This window comes from Mastigoproctus giganteus, chromosome 10 (genome assembly GCF_048544385.1).
Source record: "Mastigoproctus giganteus isolate SK-2022 chromosome 10, ASM4854438v1, whole genome shotgun sequence".
Lineage (NCBI taxonomy): Eukaryota > Metazoa > Arthropoda > Arachnida > Uropygi > Thelyphonidae > Mastigoproctus > Mastigoproctus giganteus.
In genome coordinates, this window is record NC_143584.1 from 175,313,106 (window position 1) to 175,338,895 (window position 25,790).

Here is a 25,790-nt window from a genome sequence, read left to right on the forward strand (position 1 = left end):
ATCCTCAACTGGAAGAGTGGGATAACTTGTTCTATGAAGGTTCAGTAAGTTCTCTTTGATCGTGTTTCATTGCATGGTGGCTCCCCAGACATGAAATGTTAAGCTCGTTTGACCTCCAGTGAACAGCAAAATTTGTTTTTCCTTACCTGAAATTTGTATTTTGCATTTTATAATACTTATTCTTGAATAGCTTTTGAAGATATTATTGAAGGTTGTGAAAGTTGTTATTAAAAGATATGTTTAAAAGTAATAAACTACAATTAACTTTGATTCCATGGCTTGAAGTTAAAGATTTACATTTTTTTTCTGTATGTTTGCAGCTAGGTGGAACCATATTGAGGATTTGGATACCTTCTTCACTAGGATATCCTTTTTCTGAGTTTAAAAATTTGAGTTTAATATTATAGCTATTAAAAGTGCAATAATCGGTGGTAAAAATTGATAGTTTACAATAGTTTTAATTGGTGTTGCAATTCTATATTAAAAATTATTTAAGATAATTTTGGAGGTATTTAATTTATTATAATTAGAATTTCTTTGATTTATATTGTGATATTTTTGTCATTTTTACCGTAATAATGGTGAATATCACATTATTAATGCAATTCATGACAGCTTGAAGACTCAGAAGGCTATAATCAATTCCTCGACAAGTCATGAACTCATTGCTCGTGTTGCCTGTATAGCCTTGGTTTATTCCAAAGTCACTGTTATTGGTAATCCTAGTTCAGTTGATCATTCTCTTCTGTCTCAGATGTATGTTAGTTTGAAAAACTTAAATTTAAACTTAAACTAATGAAAACTTGGTGCTACTCAGCAAAAGGAGATGATGAGTTTTGCTGTGAAATGTATTTTGGAGGGATAGACAGGAAAGAAGGGATGGTCAAAAGCAACTTATGTGACAAGCGCAGATTTGAAATTAAAACATGTTAGCAATGAATCTGTGTGGTGTGAATTAGTAGGAAGCAAAGAGAAAATTGGAGTAAGGTATGCTATGCACCAGAAGATTGTGAAGAGTATGATGAGAGCCTCTGTATGCAGATGAAATGGATGAGCAAGTGTCAGTGACTTATGGGATTTTTCAGTCTGCCACATATTGATTGAGGCAATAGGGAGTGAAAGACCATTGGAAGAAAAAATTTTTAAAGTAGCTTAGTGATTTTATCAATACAGTCAGTCCTCGTATAACACGTGTTTACACTACACGAATTCCATCATACACGATTTATAAATAGGGGAATGATATTGTATATAACATGAACCGAATTCGCTTATGCTCGCGCCTTTGTGTTTACAAGAAATGACAGTCGAAAGTGGAATCACCCCAACTGAATGCAACACGATAGCAATGGAGAGAAGATTCTGAAAATGTATTTATATTTTTTATATCAGTGAAGGGGAAATGCATTTTACCATAATAACGTAAAAACCCACACAATTCCAGCTATCGGTATTATTGCAAATGCAATTAGATCGAGTTTACCACCAGTTTATAACCGATTCCACTAGCAGGAACGCAACTGGAAATTGTTTTTGTTTTATGGTAGTAACCCCCAGAAATGTGCTTTAGTAAAATGTGAGCCAGTGAGGTGTTCATAGTGTGTCTGCCTTTACGGTGTTGTTTATTCAGTTTCTACACACATGCAGCTTTGTTTATGTGTATCAAGCGTGTCTCCTCATTTTGTAATTGGTCTTTATTCCCTAAAAATTAGTAAAATACTTAAAAGGTGTGAAAAGGAAGCGTCCTGGTGAAGACACTACAGATTCAGAGAGAAAAAGAAAAGCAATATCAATAAATAGAGGCGGACTGGGTCAAAAATTCTTACCCGGGAAAATTTGTAGTGGCCTCATACTAGCATTTATGGCCAAAATCACACCGGCCTCCGACCCACCATGGTTTCCCCGGTAAGGCCTATGGCCAGTCAACCTCTGTCGATAGAGAGAAAATATTAAATTGTGAAACGCTTTGAGCGAAATGAAAGACCATGTGATATTGCACGTGCTACAGGCCTAAATGAGGCAAAGCCGAGAATTACAAAGAATTCAGAAAAAATAAAAACAACTTTCATAGCAGGAACAACTCAAAGTGTAATTAAAATCCATTAGATTAAGACACAAAGAATTGGAAGAGATGGAATGGCTGTCATCTGTTTGGATAGAAAATCAAACAAAAAACAAGTTTGCTTATGATAGAAGCAAAAGCATTAGCAATATTTTATTACGTAATAGTCGTAATAAAATACGTATTTTATTATGACTATGACTAAAATACGTAAGTATTTTATTACGATAATTTGTTTTTGGTAATGTTTTGGTTACAAATGTGTGTTCAATCTTGGGTGGTCAGCTCCTAACCCTATTTTTCCCATAGGGCCTGTTGTTTATATTGCACGATTTTGCATTGCACAAGGGTTTCTAGGAACACAACTATTGTGCTATACGAGGACTGACTGTATTAGCATGTTAGGCAATGTACTACGGAAAGAATATTCTGGACCTGATCACCACTTGCATTTTAGATGGCATCACAGGATTGACAGTACAGGAACCCTTAGTGGGAAGTGATCATGGAATGCTCAAGTGGATGATTATGAGTGAGGTCTTAGTTGTTAAAAGTAAGTGCACGAGGTTTCAGTTGCAGTCCTAAAACCCCTCACTTAAATGGAACTTAATGCTTTATATATAATTTTATTAATAATTATTAATTATTATTTATAAAATGATACATAAAGCCAACTTTTAAATAATTATCTGAGGACAGTATTTGCCAATTGGCTTGGTTGAACAAGATGATGGAGGTGGCAGTATGCATATAATGGATGATTAGTTAAATGGGGAAAATTGGGATGTGTTCTACAACCCAGAAATAGTTCCGGACCCATTTCCATCACATTTTCTACATTTAAACTGTTACTTTCATTTTATAACATTTTGTTTTAAATAAGTATTATTATTTATAAATAATATATCAATACAATATTATTTATTAATTATTATTTATAAAATGATACATAAAGCCAAATTTTAAATAATTATCTGAGGACAGTATTTACCAATTGGCTTGGTTGGACAAGATGATGGTGGTAGTAGAGAATCCAACCTTTATGACTCTGAAGATGTCACCTACTATGTAAAATCTCAGCCGCCACCTTCAGCTTGTCCAATAAAGCAAAATGTAATAAAATAAAAGTAATGGTTTAAATGTAATAAAAAAAATGTATTGAAAATGGATTTTGAACTATTTTAGGTGGATATGATGGAGGCTGGAGTTTCAGGAGAGGCTGCATGGAGATTGGTGGAGGGAGGTTAGAAAAGGCAGGTAGAATGGGAGTGAAGGAGGTATGCCATAGGAACTGGGATCTCCATCAGAGTTTTTTTTTTTTTTTTTTGCTTTTTGTTGCTTTTCAGCATAAATACCTTCATCAGCCATTTTCAATCCACTGCAGGTTGAATGCCTCTCCAGCAACTTTCCAGTTCCTTCTGTTTTGTGCAATAAATATCTTAATAGACTGCAAAAAGATTCCATGCTTAAGCTACAGACTTCTGCCCAAACTGATATCTATGTCTGTCGCTTACTGTGTAAGTTTTTTTTTAGCATTTTTGTTATCCTCTTTATTGACATGTCTTTGATTTCTAGGACATCCTCCTGCTGCTCTTCCTGTTTTTGAGCAGTCAGGTCAGTGAGATCACATTTATTTCTTCATCATGAGAATCTGTTATTCCATAACATCGGCATAATTAAGGTTAGAGAAGCCCTCTCCACCCACCTTTTATCCTATTTTATTAACCTAAAAGCTTATAAAAGCCTATCTTCTTTCTGTAGTGTTATATGCAGCTTAAATCTGGTTTGCTGTAGTGCCCTTTCACATTCTCTTCTCTATTGAGTATGGGATGTTAATGTGGTCATACCTCAAAACTGGCCATGAATATAATATTTCTTGTACCAACCACAGTGATAGAAAATTTAAATTGAGTCCCACTCAGGAAGCTGCTTCCGATAAAAGCAATTTATGTTTTCTTGAAATTTATTTAAATTAATGAAGAGGGGTTAAGGAAACACCTTATTTTGCATAGGGTCTTCCCTTATTCCTTGCTCAAATTGATTCAACATTTCAATGTAGATATTTTCTTATCTTTTGACAGCCACCCATAACTACTAATGCCATTCTGTCTTCTAATCTGTAGTTTGTGTGTGTGTGTGTGTGTTTTGTTTATATTTGACTCAATGTAAATGACTCATTTTATTGCTGTGTATGTATTTTTGTAATCTGCCTGTCTGGCTTCATTATGTAATTGTCTGGCACAACAAATGAGTAGGCATTTATTTAAATTATCATTCTGCTAGGATTGGCAGCAACACAACCTCTGGTTCACTGCTTCATAACTTAGAACTCTGGTCCCCATACTTACTTGAAGATGTTTTGGGGGGACAGACTAAATTTTGACGGAATAATGTAACGCAGGGTTATGGGGTATTTGGTGTTCTCTTTTATTATGAATTTTGCTTTATTATACACCTAATTCTGTTTTTACACGATAGATACGTTCCTGAAAAATACGTGTAAAAAAAATTCGTGTAAAAAAAGACATTGTATTTATGGAAGAAAAGAAGATTGGTTCCGGATCTAAAAAAAATCAGTAAAAATAATTAAAAAAACACATAAAATATTCGTTTTCAGCTTATTATTTTATTTCAACAAAATACACATGTAATAATATGTAATTAAAATGTACTAAAATAAATTTGTATGCATATGAAATGAAAAAAAAATTCTTCATGAACAAAAAAAAATTCTTCATGAACAAAAAAAAATCTGTTTTACACATAACAAGATTTTATTCATTTTCACTTTCTGATAATAAATGGCGCATACGTTTGCGTACGACTGGAATATTACTTCCATCACTAGAAATGTTGTGGACATCGTCTTCTTCCTCTAATGAAATTCTTTCTGTGATCTCTTCAGCAAAATCAGCACGAGTCTCCTCTGGTGCTGATGTTTCACCGGTTTTACGAACGAATTCAGTTATTAATCGTTGTGTTCGTGTTTTGGTTAGGCCGTTATATAATTCTCTGTAAGAGGCTGTCAACAACTTCAGTTCACGTTGAAACTTCCCAGCGCGTTCCTCATTAGGGTCATGTTTGACAAAATGATTACCTAATTTTCTGGCCAGTTCCAGACCTTCTTTTATTAAATCTGCATTTAGAACAGGATCATTTTCTTCATTATCACTACGTTCTGTGGGATAAGGAGTCCCAAGGACAACCTCCAATATTTCATCTTCGCTTAGGGCTTTGTCGGTTAACAATTCATCAATATCTTCAAACGATAGATCATCGAATCCTTCTCCACCAATTTTGTGTGCCATTGTAATGATGTTGGGAAATTCGGTCGTATTAGGGATGAAGTGATCTTTGCTTTTTACACATTGTGGCCAAACCGCTTTCCAACACGCATTTAAAGTTGCTAGTTTTAATTCAGTTAACGCTAATCCAACTTGATTGATACAATCCATAATTGAGAATTTCTTCCACACATCAATGACTGTTAGTGTTTCATCATTCAGTTTGTCCAAAACATGTTGGAATGTTCGTTTTATGTAGTATGTTTTAATTGTCGCAATTATACCTTGGTCTAGCGGTTGTATCAAAGATGTAGTATTAGGTGGCAGAAATAAAATTTGTACGTTTGGGTGTTCCAAGACAGGATGGCCGGGTGCATTGTCAAGAATCAGAAGAACTTTAAATTCGAGACCTTTCAAATTCATATAATGTCTGACTTCTGGGACGAAACATTTGTTGAACCATTCTGTAAAAATAGTAGTGGTCACCCAGGCCTTCTTGTTTGCCATCCAGTGAACAGGCAGTTTATTGATATCTACACCTTTCATTGAACGTGGGTTTAGGGCTCGATTTACCAGCAGTGGTTTCAACATACGATCTCCTGAAGCGTTGGAGGAAAATAATAAGGTCACACGATCCTTAGCTACCTTAAAACCACCAGCAGTTTTCTGCGATTTGGCTACATACGTTCTGTTCGGCATTCGTTTCCAGAAGAAACCAGTTTCATCTGCATTCCACACTTGATCAGGAGTGTATCCTCCATCTTCAATAATTTTTGCAAGTTCCTGCGGGAATACTTTAGCAGCCGATTCATCTGCAGATGCAGTTTCACCTTTAATTTTTATATTATGAAGAGCATTCCTTTTAAGAAATCCTGTCATCCAACCTGTACTCGCAGAAAATTCATACTTTCTGTTTAACTGAGATGAAGTGCTTGGCTCCTTTTCTTTAATCTGTCTGTAAATTCTTAGTGCTGTTTGCTTGATGGCATTTCCATCTACTGGTACTCTTTTTTGTGATTGATCTTCTATCCATATTACCAGGGCCTTTTCCATTTTTTCCTTGACAATATCTCTTGTATATGATGATGAATTAACACTTACTTTTGTTCCAGAACATACCGACTTCCTAATTGCAGCTTCATTTTTCTTAATAGTTCTTACGGTAGCTTCATGTACATCAAAATGCTTTCCTACAGACGTAGCCCCTTGTCCAGTTGCAAGACGATCTAAAATTTGAATTTTAAGTTCCAAAGAAATCGCTTTCCTTTTCATTTTGGTAATAGGCAAATTATTCGACATTATATAAGGGCTACCGAAAAATATCTCAGTTATAATTAATAAAAAAAGGTATGAAAATTTTGTAAACTTACAATTTATTGACTATCGGCAAAATTAATAAATTTATATGTGCACAAATTTCACTAAAGATTCTTTCACTTTGAAATAGAGCTTACTACTACATGTCTGCCGAAGATACAATGCACGAATACCGTAGATGTGCACCACATTCAATAAAAACGTTGATGATTCATAGATACCTAGACGTAAACATTGGTAAGCAAAAGCACACGTTTCAAAACGCATACACTAGCTGTTATCCAATCTATTGATGCGTGTAATATAGAAATGATACTAATATGCCACAAATAAAAAAAATTTTCTTAGAATTTAGGCAAAAAAAAATTCATAGAAATCGTGTTAAATCAAAATGACTCGCGTAAAAAGAGAATGAAATATTTATTTTGAATTCGTGTTAAACCAAATTCGTGTAAAAAAAGTTCGTGCAAAAACAGAATTAGGTGTATATATATATATATATATGATATACAGATGTCCTATAAGTTTGCTTCCATAGACGAAGTTATTTAACAAAATGCAAAAAAAAAAAAATGTGAGAGGCAAAAGTTTTTTTTTTTTTTTGTTGCATATAATGTTTTCAATTTGAAGTGTTGGAATTTTTTTTTATCTACAATGAGCTGTTATGAAAATCTTGCAGTGTATCAATAGTGAAAGGTGTCGATGTTGTCAGTAATGGTGAAAGAGGGATTGGTTTACCAGGTAGGGAGAAGTGTTACTACATTGAATTTTTTTTTAATGTAAATGAAATCATTTTATTTTTACAAACTTGTACAGAAATGTTTCTGTGTGGCTAATTATAATGTACAGTGCTGTACAAATCTGTGTGACGTTCCATATGTAGTCAAGTACGGTTTTGCTGACTCCATAATGTTGGCCACACTGAAACACCTTTTACTGCTGGTATGTGTTAAACATCAAAGAAACTGAAATTATGAGGCACTGGTGTGTTTTGTTTTTATAAAAGCATGCATTCTTAAATTGGTTTGCCTGCTTGCTAGACAAAAAAAAAAAGCAAAAAAAGCCGTTTCTTGTAAATAAAACCATGCAACCTTTACCTGAGACAAACTCCACTATGTTGTGAAAGAAGCTAATGAAAGTTCCTCATATAATTTTATAAAAGATAGGTTAAAAAAAAATTTCATCTCAAGATTGAAAACCTGCATCACAACTTTTCCATCTTTCACTTTTCAGTATTTTGCCAAATCAATGACTTTTTGTGGGAGTGCACTTATATAGGAAATTCTGTGGGAGTGCACATATACAATATGTGCACTCCCACAGTCCGTAGGAGTGCAGATATTGTGTGGGAGTGCACATATACAATATGTGCACTCCCACAGAATATCGTATATAAGTGCACTCCCTTCTAAAAAAAAATGGACACTTCTTTTCATGCTCCATTTAACTCTTCCAGATAAAAAAAAAATCATAGTCATAGTGTGAAACATTATTATACATGTGTGCATCATGAGTTCATTAGAGCTGGAAAAGGAATTAGAAAATGTGAATTGGAATATCATCGGTTTGGCTGAAACAAGAAGAAGAAATGAATCACTTATAAGTTTATCAAGTGGAAATCTGCTGTACACCAATGGAAACAGTGAAAGGAGTGAAGGTGGAGTTGGGTTTCTGGTCCATAAAAATTTTAAAAACAACATTTTGGAATTCAAAAGTACATCACCAAGGGTGTCAAGACTAATACTCAAGATTTCTAAGAGGTACAAGCTAAAGATTATAATGATTTATGCACCAACATCGAGCCATGATGATGAAGAGGTTGAAGAAATGTACACTGAAATTGAGTCTTCTAGATGAGCAGAAAACCCACTACACTATTATTATGGGAGACTTCAATGCTAAGGTTGGAAAAAGACAAAACAGTGCAGAAAGGGGAACTATAGGAAATTTTGGAATTGGTGAAAGAAATGAAAGAGGTGAAAGACTTATGGAATTTGCAGAATCTCAAGGACTGTCAGTAATGAACACTTTTTTCAAGAAAAGGGTGAACAGAAAGTGGACATGGAAGAGTCCAAATGGATTAACTACTAATGAAATCGACTTCATCCTCACTAACAGAAGATATATTGTGAATGATGTCACCGTCCTGAATAAGGTAAATGTTGGAAGTGATCACAGAATGGTAAGATGTACAATTGATATAGATGTAGGAAAGGAAAGGAAAAAACTGACTCGAGTAAATAATACAAAGGTCTTTGAGATAACAGAAGAGGAGAAAAAGCAGTATGTACTGGAACTTAAGAACAAGTATGAGCTTCTGCAGACTGCTCAGGACCAAGATATCGACGAGGAATATTACAACTTTTTGAAAGTGATAAAGCCCAAGAAACCTATAGGGAAAAAGAAATCCAAAGAAGAAAAAATTAGTCAAGAAAAACTTGTCATGATGAACCGAAGACGACAAATGAAAAGCAAGAAAAACACTGACAGGGAGAAAATTGAGTATACTGAGTTATGCAAAGCCATTAGAAAGAGACTCAGAGAGGACATAAGAAGATTTAACACAAGAAAAGTAGAACAAGCATTAAGGGAAAACAAAGGATTTAAATCAGCAGCCATGAGCAGTAATACAGAAAGACAAATGATACTGAAACTGAAGAATAGCGATGGTGTACATATAAACAGCAGAGAAGGCATAATTCAAATAGCAGAAGACTACTATAGAGAATTATACAAGGAGCAGGGGAATGATGCCAGCAGTGGGGAAGATGGATTGCAAAGTAGCAATACATACGACATACCCAATATTCTTCCTGATGAGGTAGAACATGCATTGAAGAAAATGAAGAATCAGAAAGCCCCGGGGGAAGATGAAGTTACTGTAGAGTTGTTAAAATTGGGAGGAAGAGACATAACACAAAAACTGGCAAGGCTCTTCACAAAGTGCATTAGAAAAGGTGTGACGCCTAAGCAGTGGAATAATGCAATCATAGTTTTGCTGCATAAGAAAGGAGATAAATCAGAAATTGGAAATTATAGACCAATTAGCTTTGTTATCCCACATCTACAAGTTGTTCACAAGGGTCATTACTAACAGATTAGAAAGAATATTTGATGAGAATCAACCGAAAGAGCAAGCTGGCTTTAGGACAGGATTCTCAACTATGGATCACCTTCATGTAATATCACAGCTAATGGAGAAAGCAAATGAATATAAAACACCATTATGCCTGGCATTTGTGGATTATGAAAAGGCATTTGACTCCATACAGCATAAGGCAATGTTTCGGGCACTGGAAAGACAAGGCATTGATACCCCATATATTATGATTTTGAAGAAAATATATGAGAGTGCTACCTCCTTTATTAGACTAGACAAAGACAGTAGGAAATTTAAAATTGAGAAAGGATTTCGACAAGGAGACACAATATCTCCGAAGCTGTTTACTGCTGCCCTTGAGGAAGCTTTCAGAAGATTAGACTGGTCGCAGAAAGGAGTCAATGTGAACGGAGAGTACCTAAACCAATTACGATTTGCAGATGACATTGTGGTCATAAGCCATGATCCCAAAGAATTAGAGGAAAATCTTAATCAGTTATGCACAGCTAGTAAGGATTTTGGACTAAAGATGAATATGGCTAAAACAAAAGTAATGATGAACAAGTATGCCACAGAAAGGGAAATAATGATTGAAGGAGCAGTAATTGAAAAGGTGGAGTCATATACTTATATGGGACAAGTTATTAGCTGTAATAATGATAAATGGCTGGAAGTCAAGAGAAGAATAAATTTTGGATGGATAGTATTGAGGAAATATAGTCACATACTGAAGAGCAATATCCCAGTTTGTCTGAAACGTAAAATAATGAACCAATGTATACTCCCCACCATGACTTATGGAAGTGAAACTTGGGCACTCACCAAAAGAATGGAAGAGAAGCTGAGAACTACACAGCGAAGAATGGAACGAATCATATTGGGAATCAGATTGTTAGATAAGAAGAGAAACACATGGATTAGGCAACAAACTCAAGTAAAGGACATTCTTATCAAAACTAAAGAACTAAAATGGTCTTGGGCAGGACACATAGCTCGAAGACATGATGACAGATGGACTAAGAAAATAACAGAATGGTATCCAAGAGGAGCTAGAAGAAAACCTGGAAGACAAAGGCGGAGATGGATAGATGAAATTCATGAGTTTGTGGGTAGTAAATGGATGGCCAGTGCTCAAAACAGAAGGAACTGGAAAGTTGCTGGAGAGGCCTTCATCCTGCAGTGGATTGAAAATTGATGATGATGATAGCCCCTCATACATAGAGGTCACTGTAGTACATAATCCTAGCTAAACTGATTGTTCTTTGTTTTGTTCCCAAGCTAAGAAATGTACCGATTTTAAATTATATCTTGGTGCATTACAAGTTGAAATTCAGTGGACAGAATAGTCAAGTGCGTATTGCTCTGGTTAAAGAGGATTTCATTTTTTTTGGGAGGTTCAAGGAAGCTATAACAATTTTTAGCTGCTTTTGTGTGTGTATATATGTATACACTGTGCTGCCACTTTATTAGGTACACTCCTGCTGTGCACACAAATGGTTTGTCCCACGACATTGCAAGTCACATGACAACAGTTGTGGATATAAATGCAACAGAACAACTTTTCTAGTATCAGTTAAGTGTACAAACTGTAGCAAGAATGGGGAAAAGGAGTGATCTAATGGGCTTTGAACGTGGCATGGTAGGAGGGGCAAGACGTGCTGGACAAAGCATCTCTGGAACAGCAGTTCTCCTGAACTTTTCACGCACCATAGTTTCAAGGGTGTATCGAGAATGGTGCAACGAACAGAAAACATCCTTTCAATGGCACTCCTGTGGAAGAAAATCGCTTGTTGATGAGAGAGGTCAGTGGAGGATGGCTAGAATTGTGCAAGCAAACAGATGGGTCACAATGTTGCACATCAAGTCAGAATGCAACCTTTGTGCGCAGAACAAAATATTGCAACGGACTACTAGTCACACTTTGTCGCGAATGGGCTACAACAGCCGACGGCCACATCGCGTACCTTTGTTATCAATGAAGAACAAGAGAGCATGCCTCCTGTGGGCACAGCAGCACCAGCACTGGACTATCAACAATTGGAAAACAGTTGCTTAGTCTGACGAGTCGAAGTTCCTGGTGCATCATGTTGATGGAAGGCTCAGAATTTGGCGAAAACAACATGAATCCATGGACTCGTCATGTCTGACGACTACTGTGCAAGGTGGTGGAGGCAGTGTTATGGTGTGGGGGATGTTTTCTTGGCACACATTGGGTCCATTGATACTTGTAGATTCACGTCTGGATGCTACATCGTACCTAAACATCGTTGCTGACCAAGTGCATCCATTCATGTTGACAGTTTATCTATCCTCAGTCAGATGGTTACTTCCAGCAGGATAATGCGCCGGTGCACAAAGCCCAAATCACTATGGTTCCAGGAACGTGGCAATGACTTTTCTTTGCTGCAGTAGCCTGCTCAGTCCGTGGATCTCAATCCTATTGAGCATCTTTGGGATGAGCTGGAAAGGGCTGTTCGCTGCAGGCCTACACCTCCGTCGAATCTCAAGGAACTGCGTGACACACTCGTGTCTGCATGGTACTCCATTCCTGCACAACGTTTTCAGCATCTTGTTCAATCCATGAATAGACGAATTCAGGCTGTTTTGGAGACTAAAGGAGGCTCAACATGCTACTAGGAAGGTGTACCTAATAAATTGGCAGCACAGTGTATGTGCCTATTGTTTTCACCATGTATGTCCATCTGTAGGTAATGACTCCCAGTAAACAGATTTTCATGAGATCTACAACAGGGATTACCTTTATTTTATTTTATTTTATAATTTTGCTATAGGATGGCTTCTTTTGACTAACTCTCCTAGTCCAACGCATTAACGATTAATTTGTAACAACAATATAATTATAAGGTTATAAACGTCTTCCCCACTGTCAGAACAGTAGTGGGACAACCCCATGGCATCAATATTTGACACTCAGGGTTCCAACCACCACTCCCCTGCCAGTAAGGAAAACATCAGGTCCAACATTATTAAAACTAAATTTAAAATTAAAATTGATATCTCGAAGGTTTCCGTAATAAGTAGTTTATAGTAATCGTGTTGGATACTTATTATTTTTGCTTTATTAAAACTGAATACATGTTGTTCATTTATTGCATGAAACGACAGTTCCTATGCATTTGATCGATCCGCCCGAACTGAAGCTTCGTGTTGTTTTGTTCGACTCTGAACCACCCCCATGGTAGAACCTACATAAATCGCATCGCAGTTTTTACATGCGATGCTATACAGCATTGCTTGTAATTGAAAGATGGTGTTTAAAGGTTGATTTCTAAAAACGTATATAATTTATTCATAGGGTTGGCTATAATTTTCATGTCAGTACCTTTGCATATTTGATTAAGTTTCTTATACCGTTGCCTGACATAAGGTATGATAATAAAATGTTTTTTTGTCCATGTCAAATTTACATATGTTGTGTGTTTCCCGGTTTTTATTTTTTTCCATGTTACAGTTTTAACTTTGTTTATAATGGTTAAAGGGTAACCCCTGTTTATAAATCTCTTTGTTAGCTCATTTATTTCTGTCGTTAATAAAATCTGGGAGGAAGAATATTTAAACGCGTTAATAAATTGATTCAACATGATTGATTTTTTTTTTATACAAATAGGGGTGTAACTATGGCAATGAAAAATAATAGTGGGTTTTCTGTATATACTAAAATTTAATTTATGATCTAATCTATGTATGGTAAAATTTAAGAAATTAATGGACTGTGTTTCTGCTTCTATTTCCAATGTAAATTTTAATCTTGAATGGATATTATTAAAAACATGTAGTACATTATTTATGGTCAAATGATCTGTAATAATCAAAATGTCATCCAGGTAGCTTCCATAATATGTGATCTGTGGCAAGAATGGGTTAAGATGCAACTGCTCTAATTTATCTAGGTATAACTCAGCAATGAGTCCACTGATGTTTAGGCCCATTGGTAGACCAAAAATCTGTCTATAGATTGTCTTGAAAGAGAATATAATTTGCATTTATTAATAACTTCATTAGTTCAAAGTCTATAGACAGATTTTTGGTCTACCAATGGGCCTAAACAGTTAGGACATATTCTTGAATATGTGTTTATATATTTTTTTGTATATTTCTGTTTTAGTAAGAGATAGAATGGAAAAATTCAACTATTTTGTTATTTATGAGTTCCTTATGTACAAGGTAGGATCAAACAGTTTCAGGAATAAATTTGTTAAAAATATATAAACATCAAATTTTGTAATCTAGAATGCCTAGAATTTTTTACATTAGATCAGATCTTTGTTGCATATGGACAGTGGTTTACTTTTATATCTGTTGTTGATGGTGATGTATTGTCATCTCTTAAAATTTTGCTTTTTATTGAAGAAATCAACTTCAGAGATTGAAGAAATGATTGGAGTATATGGCAAAAATGCTTTGTCAAGAGGTAGGCTATTTGAATTCTATTAAGTCTTCAAAGAACGATGAAGTACATTGAGGATGATGCAAAGTGTGGAAAATCTTGCATGCCAATGAATGACGAACTTGTCTTCTGTATTATAAAACCATTATTCAAGTTGATCACAAAATAAGAATTAGAAATAATTGAAGACGTAGTTGTCATACCATCATATCTGATATTTTTAAACATGAAAAAATTATGCAATTCTTTGTTTGTTGCTCCCATGTTTTTAACAGCAGATTCGATGAAAACAAGATCTGAACTTTCATAAGATCTGGTTGAAATGTGTGATGATAATAGTGACTGCAAATGAAAGATTTATCTTTATTGATCTGAAGAATAAACATCGGTCCTGAATGGAAGTCACCTGTATCTCCTAGGGAAAAAAAATTGGTTTGACAATTCTAAAGGTAAAGTTATGCTACAGTTGCTTTTTGACTATAAAGGCATAATTCATTTTGAATTTATACCAGGAGATTATACTGTTAATAATTATATACTTGGAAATCATTACATGCTTTAGAGATGCAATCAGAAGGAAGTGACTTGATCTATGGACATGGAAGAATTTCCAGTCTTGTCCATGACAGTGTTGCTTCTCATTATAGGACATATTTTCTGATTACCTTTTATGGCAGGAGACAGAGGTTCATAATGGCCACCATTCTTCATGGTGAATTTGGAATGAATTTGTTAAAAATATATAAAAGTCAAATTTTGTAATCTAGAATGCCTAGAATTTTTTACATTAGATTAGATCTTTGTTGCATATGGACAGTGGTTTACTTTTATATCTGTTGTTGATGGTAATGTATTGTCATCTCTTACTGTTTTCATTATTTATTAACAGTATTGGTGAAGATATCAAGTTTAATATCTTAGTTGGCTGATGATACAGTGGTTGGCAGGTTGATTAACAACAGGGTATGCTACTGCTAGACCTAGAAAAACTAGGCAGATGGACTGAAGTGGAAATTGAGGTTTATCATTGCTAAATGTAAGATACCATATTTGGGTAGAAGTAACCCCAAGATAACATTCCAGTTAGGTGGAACCACACCACGTGATAGTGCAGAACAAAAGATACCTAGGGGTAATTGTACAGTCTGACCTGAAGTTCTCTGAGTAGTGCATATGGGCTACTAATACAACTCAAGGGGTTCTATCGATGATATATAGAAATTTTGCTTGTAGGAACAAGGAAGCAGTTATCCTGCTGTATAAGGTAATGGTTAGGCCTCATCTTGAGTACAACATACAAGTTTGGAAGCTTCATTTTAGGAAGGATGCAAAGAAGAGCAACAAAGTTCGTCATTGGCACAAAATGATACTCTTATCAAGAAAGACTTGAGTTCAGTAAATTGCAGTGTCTCTGTAAGGTCACTTGAGTGAAATGTAAGTCTTTAAATGGATTGAGTAAACTAAATGCTGATGTCATCCTTACTCTTTGTTGGATAACATGCCCAAGGGGGTCATAAAGAGAAAGTGGGTAGTTTGAACAAATTTAAAGAAGAATTAGAAATCTTATATTAAAACTGTTCCCCCACTTATAAGCTTTGTATTCACCTAACCTTGCACTACATGTTTCCTTTTTTTTTCTGAAACCGAAGACCTTATTAAAGGAACGAAGTTTTCTGGTGAAGCAGGTGTTATTGCAGTGATGAAAAATGCAACCAAAGAATTTTTCTGAACAAAAGGACTTTGAAGAAGACTTTTTGCTGTTATATAATTGATAGAAAAAAATATATATAATTGGCCGGAGTTGTTATTTTGAAAGATCCAATGTATAATTATCTCTAAATATTATATTCAATTCAATAAAAATTTATTCTTTGAAGTTTTGGATCCTACCTTTTATATTTAAAAAAAAATTTCAGTTTTCAAAGAAATAAAATCATTCCTTAATATCATAAGTTTATCGATACCATCAACGACATGGCTATGTGACTATGATGTTGCAGAAAGTCTTGGAATTGTTGTAAGTTGTTTCTACATATTTTTGAAAACTTCCATCCAAGATTTTTCTAATATAGAATATTAGAAAAATCTGATATTTTATATTATATATAATATAATATCAAGCAAGTGCATTGATTTATGAATTATTTTATGATAATGATTTTATGAATTTTTTATTTTCAATTTTATGAATTTATTTTTAGCCAGCTCTAATAAGAAATGAATTCAGAAAGAAAAAGGCCCACAAAACAACAAATGGTACAATGTACTGCTAAATGAAAAGCATATTTACCTGTTTGTTGGTTGTTTTTGTGAATATTTTGGTATATAACTACTCTGGTCATAGTGTATCAGCTCACATGGTTTATCATATTACATTGATAAATTGTGTGTTCTTCCTGGAATCACTCCTAAGACCTGAATGAGGTACAGAAGTACCTCATTGAGGTCTGAGATCATTTGTGTTCCTTGCTAGTTGGGAACCAGTTTTCTTACACCAAGGTGCTCATTCTTGTGTGGCCTTTGTTTAGAATGTAACTGTCATCTGTTGAAGAATTAAGGAAGATTGGTCAAAACTATTGAGACCTTTTATGTGTAAGTGGCTGACTGTATTTTACTTGGATTCTCAGGTAATTTTAGATTTACTCTGTTGTGAAATAGTACAGTATTGTCTGTTTGTTTTAAGATGCAATTTATTGCATTGTTTCTATACCTCTTTCTCTCTCTACACACACACACACACGCCAAAACATTATGACCAGCGAGTTGTTATGCAAAGCAAGTGCAGGTGAGCTACGGCACGTGTGCAGGTCAGAACACTGTATAAAAAACACCCGATACTGAGCTCTGTTAATTAGGGTTACTCTTGTTCTTCAGATGGGAAAGCAGTGGACTTAAGCGGGTTTGACCTACACACACACACACACACACACACGAGCCAAAACATTGACCAGCAAGTTGTTATGCAAATCAAAGCAACTGTAGGTGAGCTACGGCACGTGTGCAGGTCAGGACACTGTATAAAAAACACCTGATATTGAGCTGTGTTAATTAGGGTTACTCTTGTTCTTCAGATGGGAAAGGCAGTGGACTTAAGCAGGTTTGACAAAAGCCAAATTATAATGGCCAGACGACTGGGTCAGAGCATATCTGAAACTGCACGGCTGGTGGTATGCTCACGGTCAGCCGTGGTTAGTACCTACTGAAAGTGGTCTGAGTAGGGAAAACCCTCGAGGTGCGCAAAGGCTCTCCCGGATGGTACGTGGTAATGGTGGGGTGACTGTGGTGCAACTTTCTGGTAATCAGAATGCTGGTGATGGGAGTAATGTGTCAACACGCATACACTGAACCCTATTGAAAATGGGGCTGCATAGCCGCAGGCCACTCAGAGGGCCCATGCTAACCACGGTTCACCGGCAACAGCGCCTACAATGGGCATGCGAGCATCAAAACTGGACCTTGTGGACCTTGAATCAAGTTTCCAAAGTTTCCTATTCCACCATGTGGATGGCCAGGTATGTGTGTGTCATTTACCTGGGAAGTGATGGTGCCCGAATGCACCGTGGGACGAAAACAAGCTGGTGACAGTGTTGTCATTCTTTGGGCGATGTTCTGCTGAGATACCCTGGGTCCAGTCATCCATGTGCTGAGCACTCTGATGTCTACCACCTACCTAAACATCATTGCTGACCAGGTACTCCCTTTCATGACAACGGTCTTCCCTCTGGCGGTGCTGTCTTTCAACAGGATAATGTGCTATGCCATACTGCCCGGATTGTTCGAGACTGGTTCACAGAACATGAGGAAGACTTCCAGGTATTGCCCTGGCCTTCAAATTCCTCAGACATCAATCCCATCGAGCATCTGTGGTTTGTGTTGGAACAGCAACTCCGATCTGTGGCATCTCAGCCACTGGAGTTAAAGGATCTGCTGGTTAAGTGTTGGTACCAGATACCACAAGACACATTTAGAAATGTTGTAGCGTCCATGCCTCGCTGGGTACGAGCTGTTTTGGCTGCACATGGAGAACCAACATCATATTAGGTAGGTGGTCATAATGTTTTGGCTCATAATGTCTACTCTCAGAGAATTCTTTTTTCTTTTTTTTTTTTTTTAGTGCTTGGTCTAATACTTTGTGCATTGCATTGAGCCACAGGAAAAATGTCATCTTTTATTTGGCATTGTTTCAGATGCAAACTTGTTTGTAATTGTATCATTTTTGCATGTCATTCAAATGATTTCAGTACAATTTGATCTCACAACACTATTTTTTGTATTTTCCCCAGCCTTGGCAACAAATTGGTACGGTGATCATCACATGTTTACTTCTAACCAAAAAAGTAAAGACCACTAACAATAATGTTGCAGCCTCATCATTCCTGCTTGCAGCATTTCTCAATGTTCTCTGGCACTTTCACAGTATCTCTATTTCTTCACAGAAATAGTTTTGTTCTTATTTAACTTTATTATTTATTCATCTTTGCTTGTTCTTTGTAAATATTCCATTCAGTGTTTGCTAATGCTACCACGACTTAATTTAATTTCATCAGTGCTTCCAGTAACTTCTCATGCAGCATGTCTGAGGCACATAGTGCCTCTGCTTCTGCTGCATAGTGTACAAGGCTTTCATAAAATCCATGTACACTTTTAAACTTTTTAATAATTTTTGTTTTATGTATTTTATAAAAATCTGTAAAAACATTTAAAAGCAAATTTATTAGTTCTAATTAAGAGCATGCATAAAAACTCAACAGTACCATCATCATTTGTGATACTTTGTTCAATCTCATCTTCCAACTTAATCTTCATACATTTCTCAGTTACCTTTGAGCTATTGCCCAAATTTCATTGGTGAACCTTGATTTAAGTTCCTACAATGAGCATGGTAAACCTAGATTTAAGTTCCTACAATGAACATGGTGAATCTTGATTTAAGTTCCTACATGTGGATTCACATTTTACATGTTCCTATCACTCCCTCCCTTCCCAACAGTCTAGGTGAAGCAGGAAATCTAAAAAATTGATGCACCTGTGCATATCCATTACTGTGAAAAAGTCATTTACAGACTTTTGTACATTTGGAGTGTAATGGCACGAAGCTTCACTTTGCTGAAAGAAGACTGCTTGTTATTAGATTAGTGTTAATTTGATTACAGAATAATTCTGTAGCATTGTAAGATTAACTAACCATTGACAGTTTCTTCAAGAAATAAAGGACACATAGCAGGGCTATATTATGCAAGAAAGAAAGCTTATACAGCATCAGCCAAAAAAAAAAAAAAATCTTCCCATTTCACCCACCCATTCACTTCAAATGTTTGTCTAGTTCTGCCTTGAATTTATTTAAGCTATCAATTCCACAATGACAGAAGGAAGTTTGGTCCAGCAATCAACTACCCACTGGCTAAAGGAAAATTTCCACACATCGATTCTGCAACTGTCTTTCCTCAACTTGAGTTTATGCTCCCTCAGGTTTGTAATCTGAGCAAGAGGAAGAATCCCATCAGCATTGAGCCTGCTTACACCATTTAAGGCCTTATATATACCTCAGTCAGATCACCTCACAGGTGCCTAGCCTCCAGATGCTGCAATTTGCAGAGCTTAACTCTCTTCTTGGTAAGAGCACTCCTTTGTTCCCTTCACCAGTCTTGTTGTCCTTCTCTGTACTCGTTCTGGCAACTCTAAAATACAATTCTTCCTAAAATTGAGACCTCCAGACCTGTATGAAGTACTAAAAGTGTGGCCTTACCATTGCCTTATAGAACAGGATAATCACCTCCTTAACCCTGCTAGCAAAATTCCTTTCGTATCTGACTGCACAATTGCAGTACTTTGCATTTGTCAATGTTAAACTTCAGTTGCCACTTCTCAGCCCATCTGTTTGTATCAGTTTGTATAGATATGGCTGTAATTGCATTATATAAAAAAAACAAACTTTCCTAATTTAAATTTGACACTCAAATTTTGGGTAAGTGGTACAGCTGGGCATTGGACTCAGAATAATTCTTACTAATTTACCTGTATTCCAGGTAGTTGAGTGTAATGATATCCCAGCTATAGTGTAGAGGGTAATGATTTGGTAAGTATTTCTCAGAGTTCGGAAGTATTACACATTTATTCTTTGCATAACCACCTCTGTTAAGATAAGTGTTTGATTCAAAAGATTGATTACAGCTATTCAGGAGGTCTCTATACATTATTCAATTGCAAGTACAGTCAGCAATCGATAAGATTGCTTAGAAGACTTTTATAACAAACACAATATGCCAAAAGCAACTGCTTTGAGCATCATCAAATGGTTCCATCAAATCTGTCCAAAAATGAGTAACATACGTTAATATATCACCAGTGAATCAACACTGATGCAAACCATATTGGTGATCATTAAAGAGATGGACGATTTCAAGAAATTCTGCCCACATATAACTAATTATTCAATTTATTGTTTAGTACTGCTGATGACAATTCTAAGATATGACAGTTTTTGCATATCATTAATCGCAGTTATGGATAATCATTAAATTGAAAATTCGAAACCATTCTACTCAATGTGCAAAATGTCTTTATCCCATACAACAGAATATTACTGTCATATAAAAAAAATATTTAACAAATAGATATTTATTGTATACCCAGTATAAAATGAAATATAAGTACAATTTCAGTTCAGTAGCTTTCGGAACTCGTGTCCCTTTATCAACTGACATTGAATACATTACAAGCAAAGTGTGGCACGTTACTCATTCGTCATTGTTGTAGCACGGACGTGTGCTGCCTTGCGCCAGTGATCATCCATCAATAAAACGGTTGTCTCCAGGATTGGATGTATACGCATGCCTTTCTGGCGATTTAATGCCTTAGGGTTGTTTATTATGTTTAGTGACTCTAGCCATAGGCGGTGGCGAAAGTGTCGCGCGTGGTCCACTATCTCAAAGTCGCGCTTGGGGTCAAGATCGTGGTTGGTAGCCCAAAAATGTTCTGCAAGCGCGGACTGGTCAGTTTCGGCAAGCCGGATTGCTCTGTCGTGTTCCGTGAGGCGATCCTGGAGACGTCTCGATGTCTCACCTACGTAGCAACTGTTACAGGCCCTACAGGTGATACGGTATATATTTTGTTTTTTTTTTTAATTTTTTTTTTAAATTTAAAAAAAAAACTTTTTTTTATGAAAACCCCAAACACTAGAGGTATTAGAACCTATAGTACTTAGTACAGTGCTTGGGTTGAAGGATTGACCGCAACTTAGCTCTGGAGATTAAACATGGGTTTCACCACTTCAAGCCTCCAATAAGCAAAGTGGTGGTATTGCACCGATTGATGAGAGTCTCCACCTAGTGGTAGATGACTCTCATCAACTGGTGCAATACCACCACATTTACAGGCAACCCCCACATAACACGGTACTTCTACAATACGGTTTCGCTCTAACATGATTGATAAATTGCGGCAATCCTCGCACAACATGGTACTTATAATTTCAGTAAATGTCGTCTAACGGGGTATTTTTGAGCTTTTGTTCTGGGAAAACCCTGGTATTATGTTAGATACTATGTTTTTTCAACATTTCCATTTTTTTTTTTTTTTTTTCGAATCCTCGCTTTTTGACAAGCAAGCCGGTTTTGGCTTGCTTGTCAAAAAACAATATTGAGAAATCCCTGTATTTTATTTTGTTGGGAAATCTCCATGTTATGTTTGCTGCTATTGAACTTGTGGAAAAATCTAGATTTCAAAGTTTTATTACTATTGGATAGCACACCAGGCCATCCAAAAGATTTGTCATCCAAACGTTGAAGTTTTGTTCCTACCACCACAGTTGTACTAGGTTAATACAACTCCTTTTGTTCAGCCATTAGATCAAGGCATTATATCCACCTATAAAACTCATTACATCAGAAAATCTTTACAATGGATTTTGTAAAAAATTGATTCAGAATCGAAGTAATAGAGGCATGGAAATATTTCTGAATTGTGGACTGTCAGAATCATAGCTTTATCACTAAAAGAATTAAAACCGTCAATGTTAAATGTATGGTCGTAGCTCATTCAGGAAATATGGTCGAACAGGCAGAAAAGGGGATCAGTGCAATAGTAGAGCATGCTACGTCAGTAGGAGGGGAAGGTTTTGATGATATGACTACTAAAGCCCTCGTGGGTAGTACAGTTGATGGAATGGCCCTCCTCCCCACACCAGGTAGAAAAGACTTGAATTCGAATCTCGTTGATGATGGGAAGAATTTTTATGGGTCTTTTTAACAACGTGGCTGAGCTAGCAAGGCGAAGGCAGCATGGTTTTTTCTCCCGGAATATCAAATTTTTCATCCATCAAAACAGAAAATCGACCTCAGGACACACAATTTATAGACAATATACACAGAGTAACGTGGCTTTAGTTGTTTATGCTCTTAAAAAAATTTTTAAAAAGATACGATTACTGAAGACGTTCAAGAATTTCTGGTAGAAAAAGAGAGGCTACCGAAGTGGATTTGGTAGAAATGGCATGAGGTAAAACCAGATCAATTCAGAGGACACTAAAAAACATATGGGAAGGCACAAAGTTAGCCGAGCAATTAGAATCTTATTTTTTGAATGCAGATTCTTGAATGAAAGGAGCCCAAAGTTCAAATGGAAACTTCAAAAAATGTTATACAGGACTAAGAAAAAGTACAAAAGGGGGAGGGGTACGTTCCAAAAGCTAACAAAAGTACACTATTTCATTAACAAAATGCTAACAAAAATACACTATTTCATTAACAAAATGTTAACAAAAATACACTTCTAGATTTTGTGTATCAAGCAAAAGCTAACAAACCCAGATTACTGATTTTTTTCAAGAGAGCAGAAGATACACAAAATCTAGAATGGTGTATTTTTGTTAGTTTTGTTAACATTTTGTTAACGAAATAGTGTATTTTTGTTAGCTTTTGGAACGTAACCCCCCCCCCTTTGTACTTTTTCTTAGTCCTGTATAACACGGTTTCACACAACACAACATTTTATAGGAACCTAACTACCATGTTATACGAGGGTTACCTGTACTACTATATCAGATATAACAGGATTATGTAAATTTTTAAAAATCTGGAACCTAAAGCTGTTATGCAGGAAACCTCAGCTGAGGTTTCCTGCATAACAGAACTCGGGCTGCAAATTCAGCCTGTTCTTTCACTTCAGTGAAAGAACAGGCTGAAGTTTATTAAAGTTTTAGATTTGAGAAATTAAGAAAGAACATGATAATTTCATGGCAAGGCTATTGATAAGCAAGGCTACTTATCAGTAGCACAAGGTTCAAAGTCTATTGTTGTACCAAGATGGATAACAGAGGGGTAATGGATAAGATGGATAACTGTCCTGTGATAACCTATGCAAATGAAAATATGCACATTGCACGAAATTATCTTGTACGCTTCCACCACAAAATCAATCCGTTAATTATACAGCTTCCATGTTCTCTGACAAAATGAGTTAGAATGAAGCTGTAAACTATTCTGGTCCCCATGGAGTATATAAGAATGTTCAGTATAAAATAATCACCAGTTCAAATCAACTGCAGCTCTACTCTTATCTACCCCTTCACAGCACCCTTGATTACACAATATCATGGTTCTGTTGTCACAGTTGACATTTCAGACTGGCATTAAATGGTACACTCAACATTTATAACTAGGGTTCGGATTTTTATGACCTTAAAAATGTCAAAACATGATGAAAATATGTCATTAAATTTAACCAAATATGACTAAATAATTTACCTTTACATACCGTATAAATGATAATATTTACTTTTTTTTATTCTTTTAAAGTTGTACGACTTGTTATACAAATTTCTAACAAGTAATAAATGAAAATATCACAATTTGCAAGGTTTTTTTTTTTTTTTTTTTTTTTTGAAATATAAACATTAAAATAAATTTTTTTTAAACTACAAAAACCAAAATGTATAGGCTAAGATACTAGGCTGCTAACACTTAAGTTGCTAAGTGCTTTACCAACTTAGTACAAGTCATGCATATTAAAACTAAATATGCATGAGCATTAAATTTGTAATGTCCATATATGGGAGCATCCAAAAATAAAAATTATGATAGATCTATTACCAGGTAATTAATTTACTTAAATAAACTAAATGCAGCAAGGCATAATATTTAAGATTCTATATAATATCGGTGTAGATGCACCATAGATTAAGAACAACTTAAATAACAACTACGATAGTGGTGTGAAAGGCATCATTTCATCTGTATCTCATATTGTGCTCTTCCTTCAAAATGAGTTGCCCATGTATTGCACTACCTCTAATAAGTAACGCTTCACTAATAGAGAAGACTAATGTTACTTGTCTTACCACCACCAACCGATGAAAAGTCAACTAGCTTTGAAACGGTGCCGTCTGGGTGGTGGTACTCACTAAGAATAAGTAACAATAGACTTCTCTATTAGTGAAACATTACTTATTCAAGGTAGTGTAATACACGGACAACTCGCTGTGAAGGAAGAGCACAATATGAGATACAGACGAAATGATGCCTTTCACACTACTATCGTAGTTGTTCTTTAAGAGTTGTCTATGGTGAATCTACACCGATATTATATATATTGATTAATTTATGTACCTCTTTATTGCATGCGTTGCAATATATTATTTTTCCATCCGTTTGGTATGTGTCTTTGGACTCTTCTTTCACCACAGAAGAAATCCATTTTCTAAAAAGCTCAATTTTGCTCGATTTTGGCTTTATTTCATCAACAGCTGAAGTTTCTACCGTATAAAATAAGTTGAACGAATAATTCGTTGAACTCAGTATAAAGCAAAACTACTGTAAAGTTTTATATTATAGCTAAAATGACACTACGGTGTCGTTTTGAGTGACTAAAGAGTCAATCAAAATAACTTTGGGATTTAGCCGCTTGTGCCCGCCCACGCTGGAATGTGAAATGACTAAATGTAAATTCCCACGGTTTTTTAGAAATATATTTTAAATCAATTTGATAAATAATTTGTTGATTATTGTAAGACAAAATATGAACATTTTATGTCGACAAGTATAAAATATGCTATTAAATATGACATTTCATAAATTTTTTAAAATTATGATCTAATGTGTAAAATATGATGAAATATGAAATTACAAACATGCTTCTTTAGGATCCTCAGACCATGTAACATGGACACACTTTTTCACACCTTTATGTAAATGAAAAATGAATATGATAATACATAAAAATCCGAACCCTATTTATAACTATCTAATAAACAAATTCAACGTTCTCAAGTATGGTACTACACAAAATTTTGTCAATATCAAAGCATTTTCACTTTCTTATGCCTTATTTTTCTATTTATTCAGATAAATGAGTGCAGCAATGACAAACAAAGATGGAAGAAAGCGTGATGGCAATTTTGTCGCCCGCCAACTATATTTTTATTAAAAGTTGAAAAAAATGATAAATATTTAAAGTTACCATAACAACTGCAGAAAGCAGTGTTGCAAGCCAACACTTATATTTAAATTTTTTTCTCTTACATTATTCTTTGCTTTAGGCTTTTTGTTTTCAACAGATTGCTCTGCAAGCCGTTCATTCTCAGGTTTTTCTCCATTTCTTTTACCTTCGACCTCTGTGGGCTAA

At 35.5% G+C, this 25,790-nt stretch overlaps 1 protein-coding gene across 1 annotated transcript in view; it reads left to right on the forward strand.

Annotated features, from left to right (window-relative positions):
• The window catches only part of Atg9 (autophagy-related protein 9), a 201,805-nt gene that overhangs the window by 29,124 nt on the left and 146,891 nt on the right, over positions 1 to 25,790 (forward strand). Inside the window, exons 3-4 of the mRNA XM_090384098.1 lie at positions 321 to 364; positions 16,124 to 16,188. Of these exons, the coding sequence (XP_090240224.1) occupies positions 321 to 364; positions 16,124 to 16,188 (109 nt within the window). The remainder of the gene's footprint in view (positions 1 to 320; positions 365 to 16,123; positions 16,189 to 25,790) is intronic.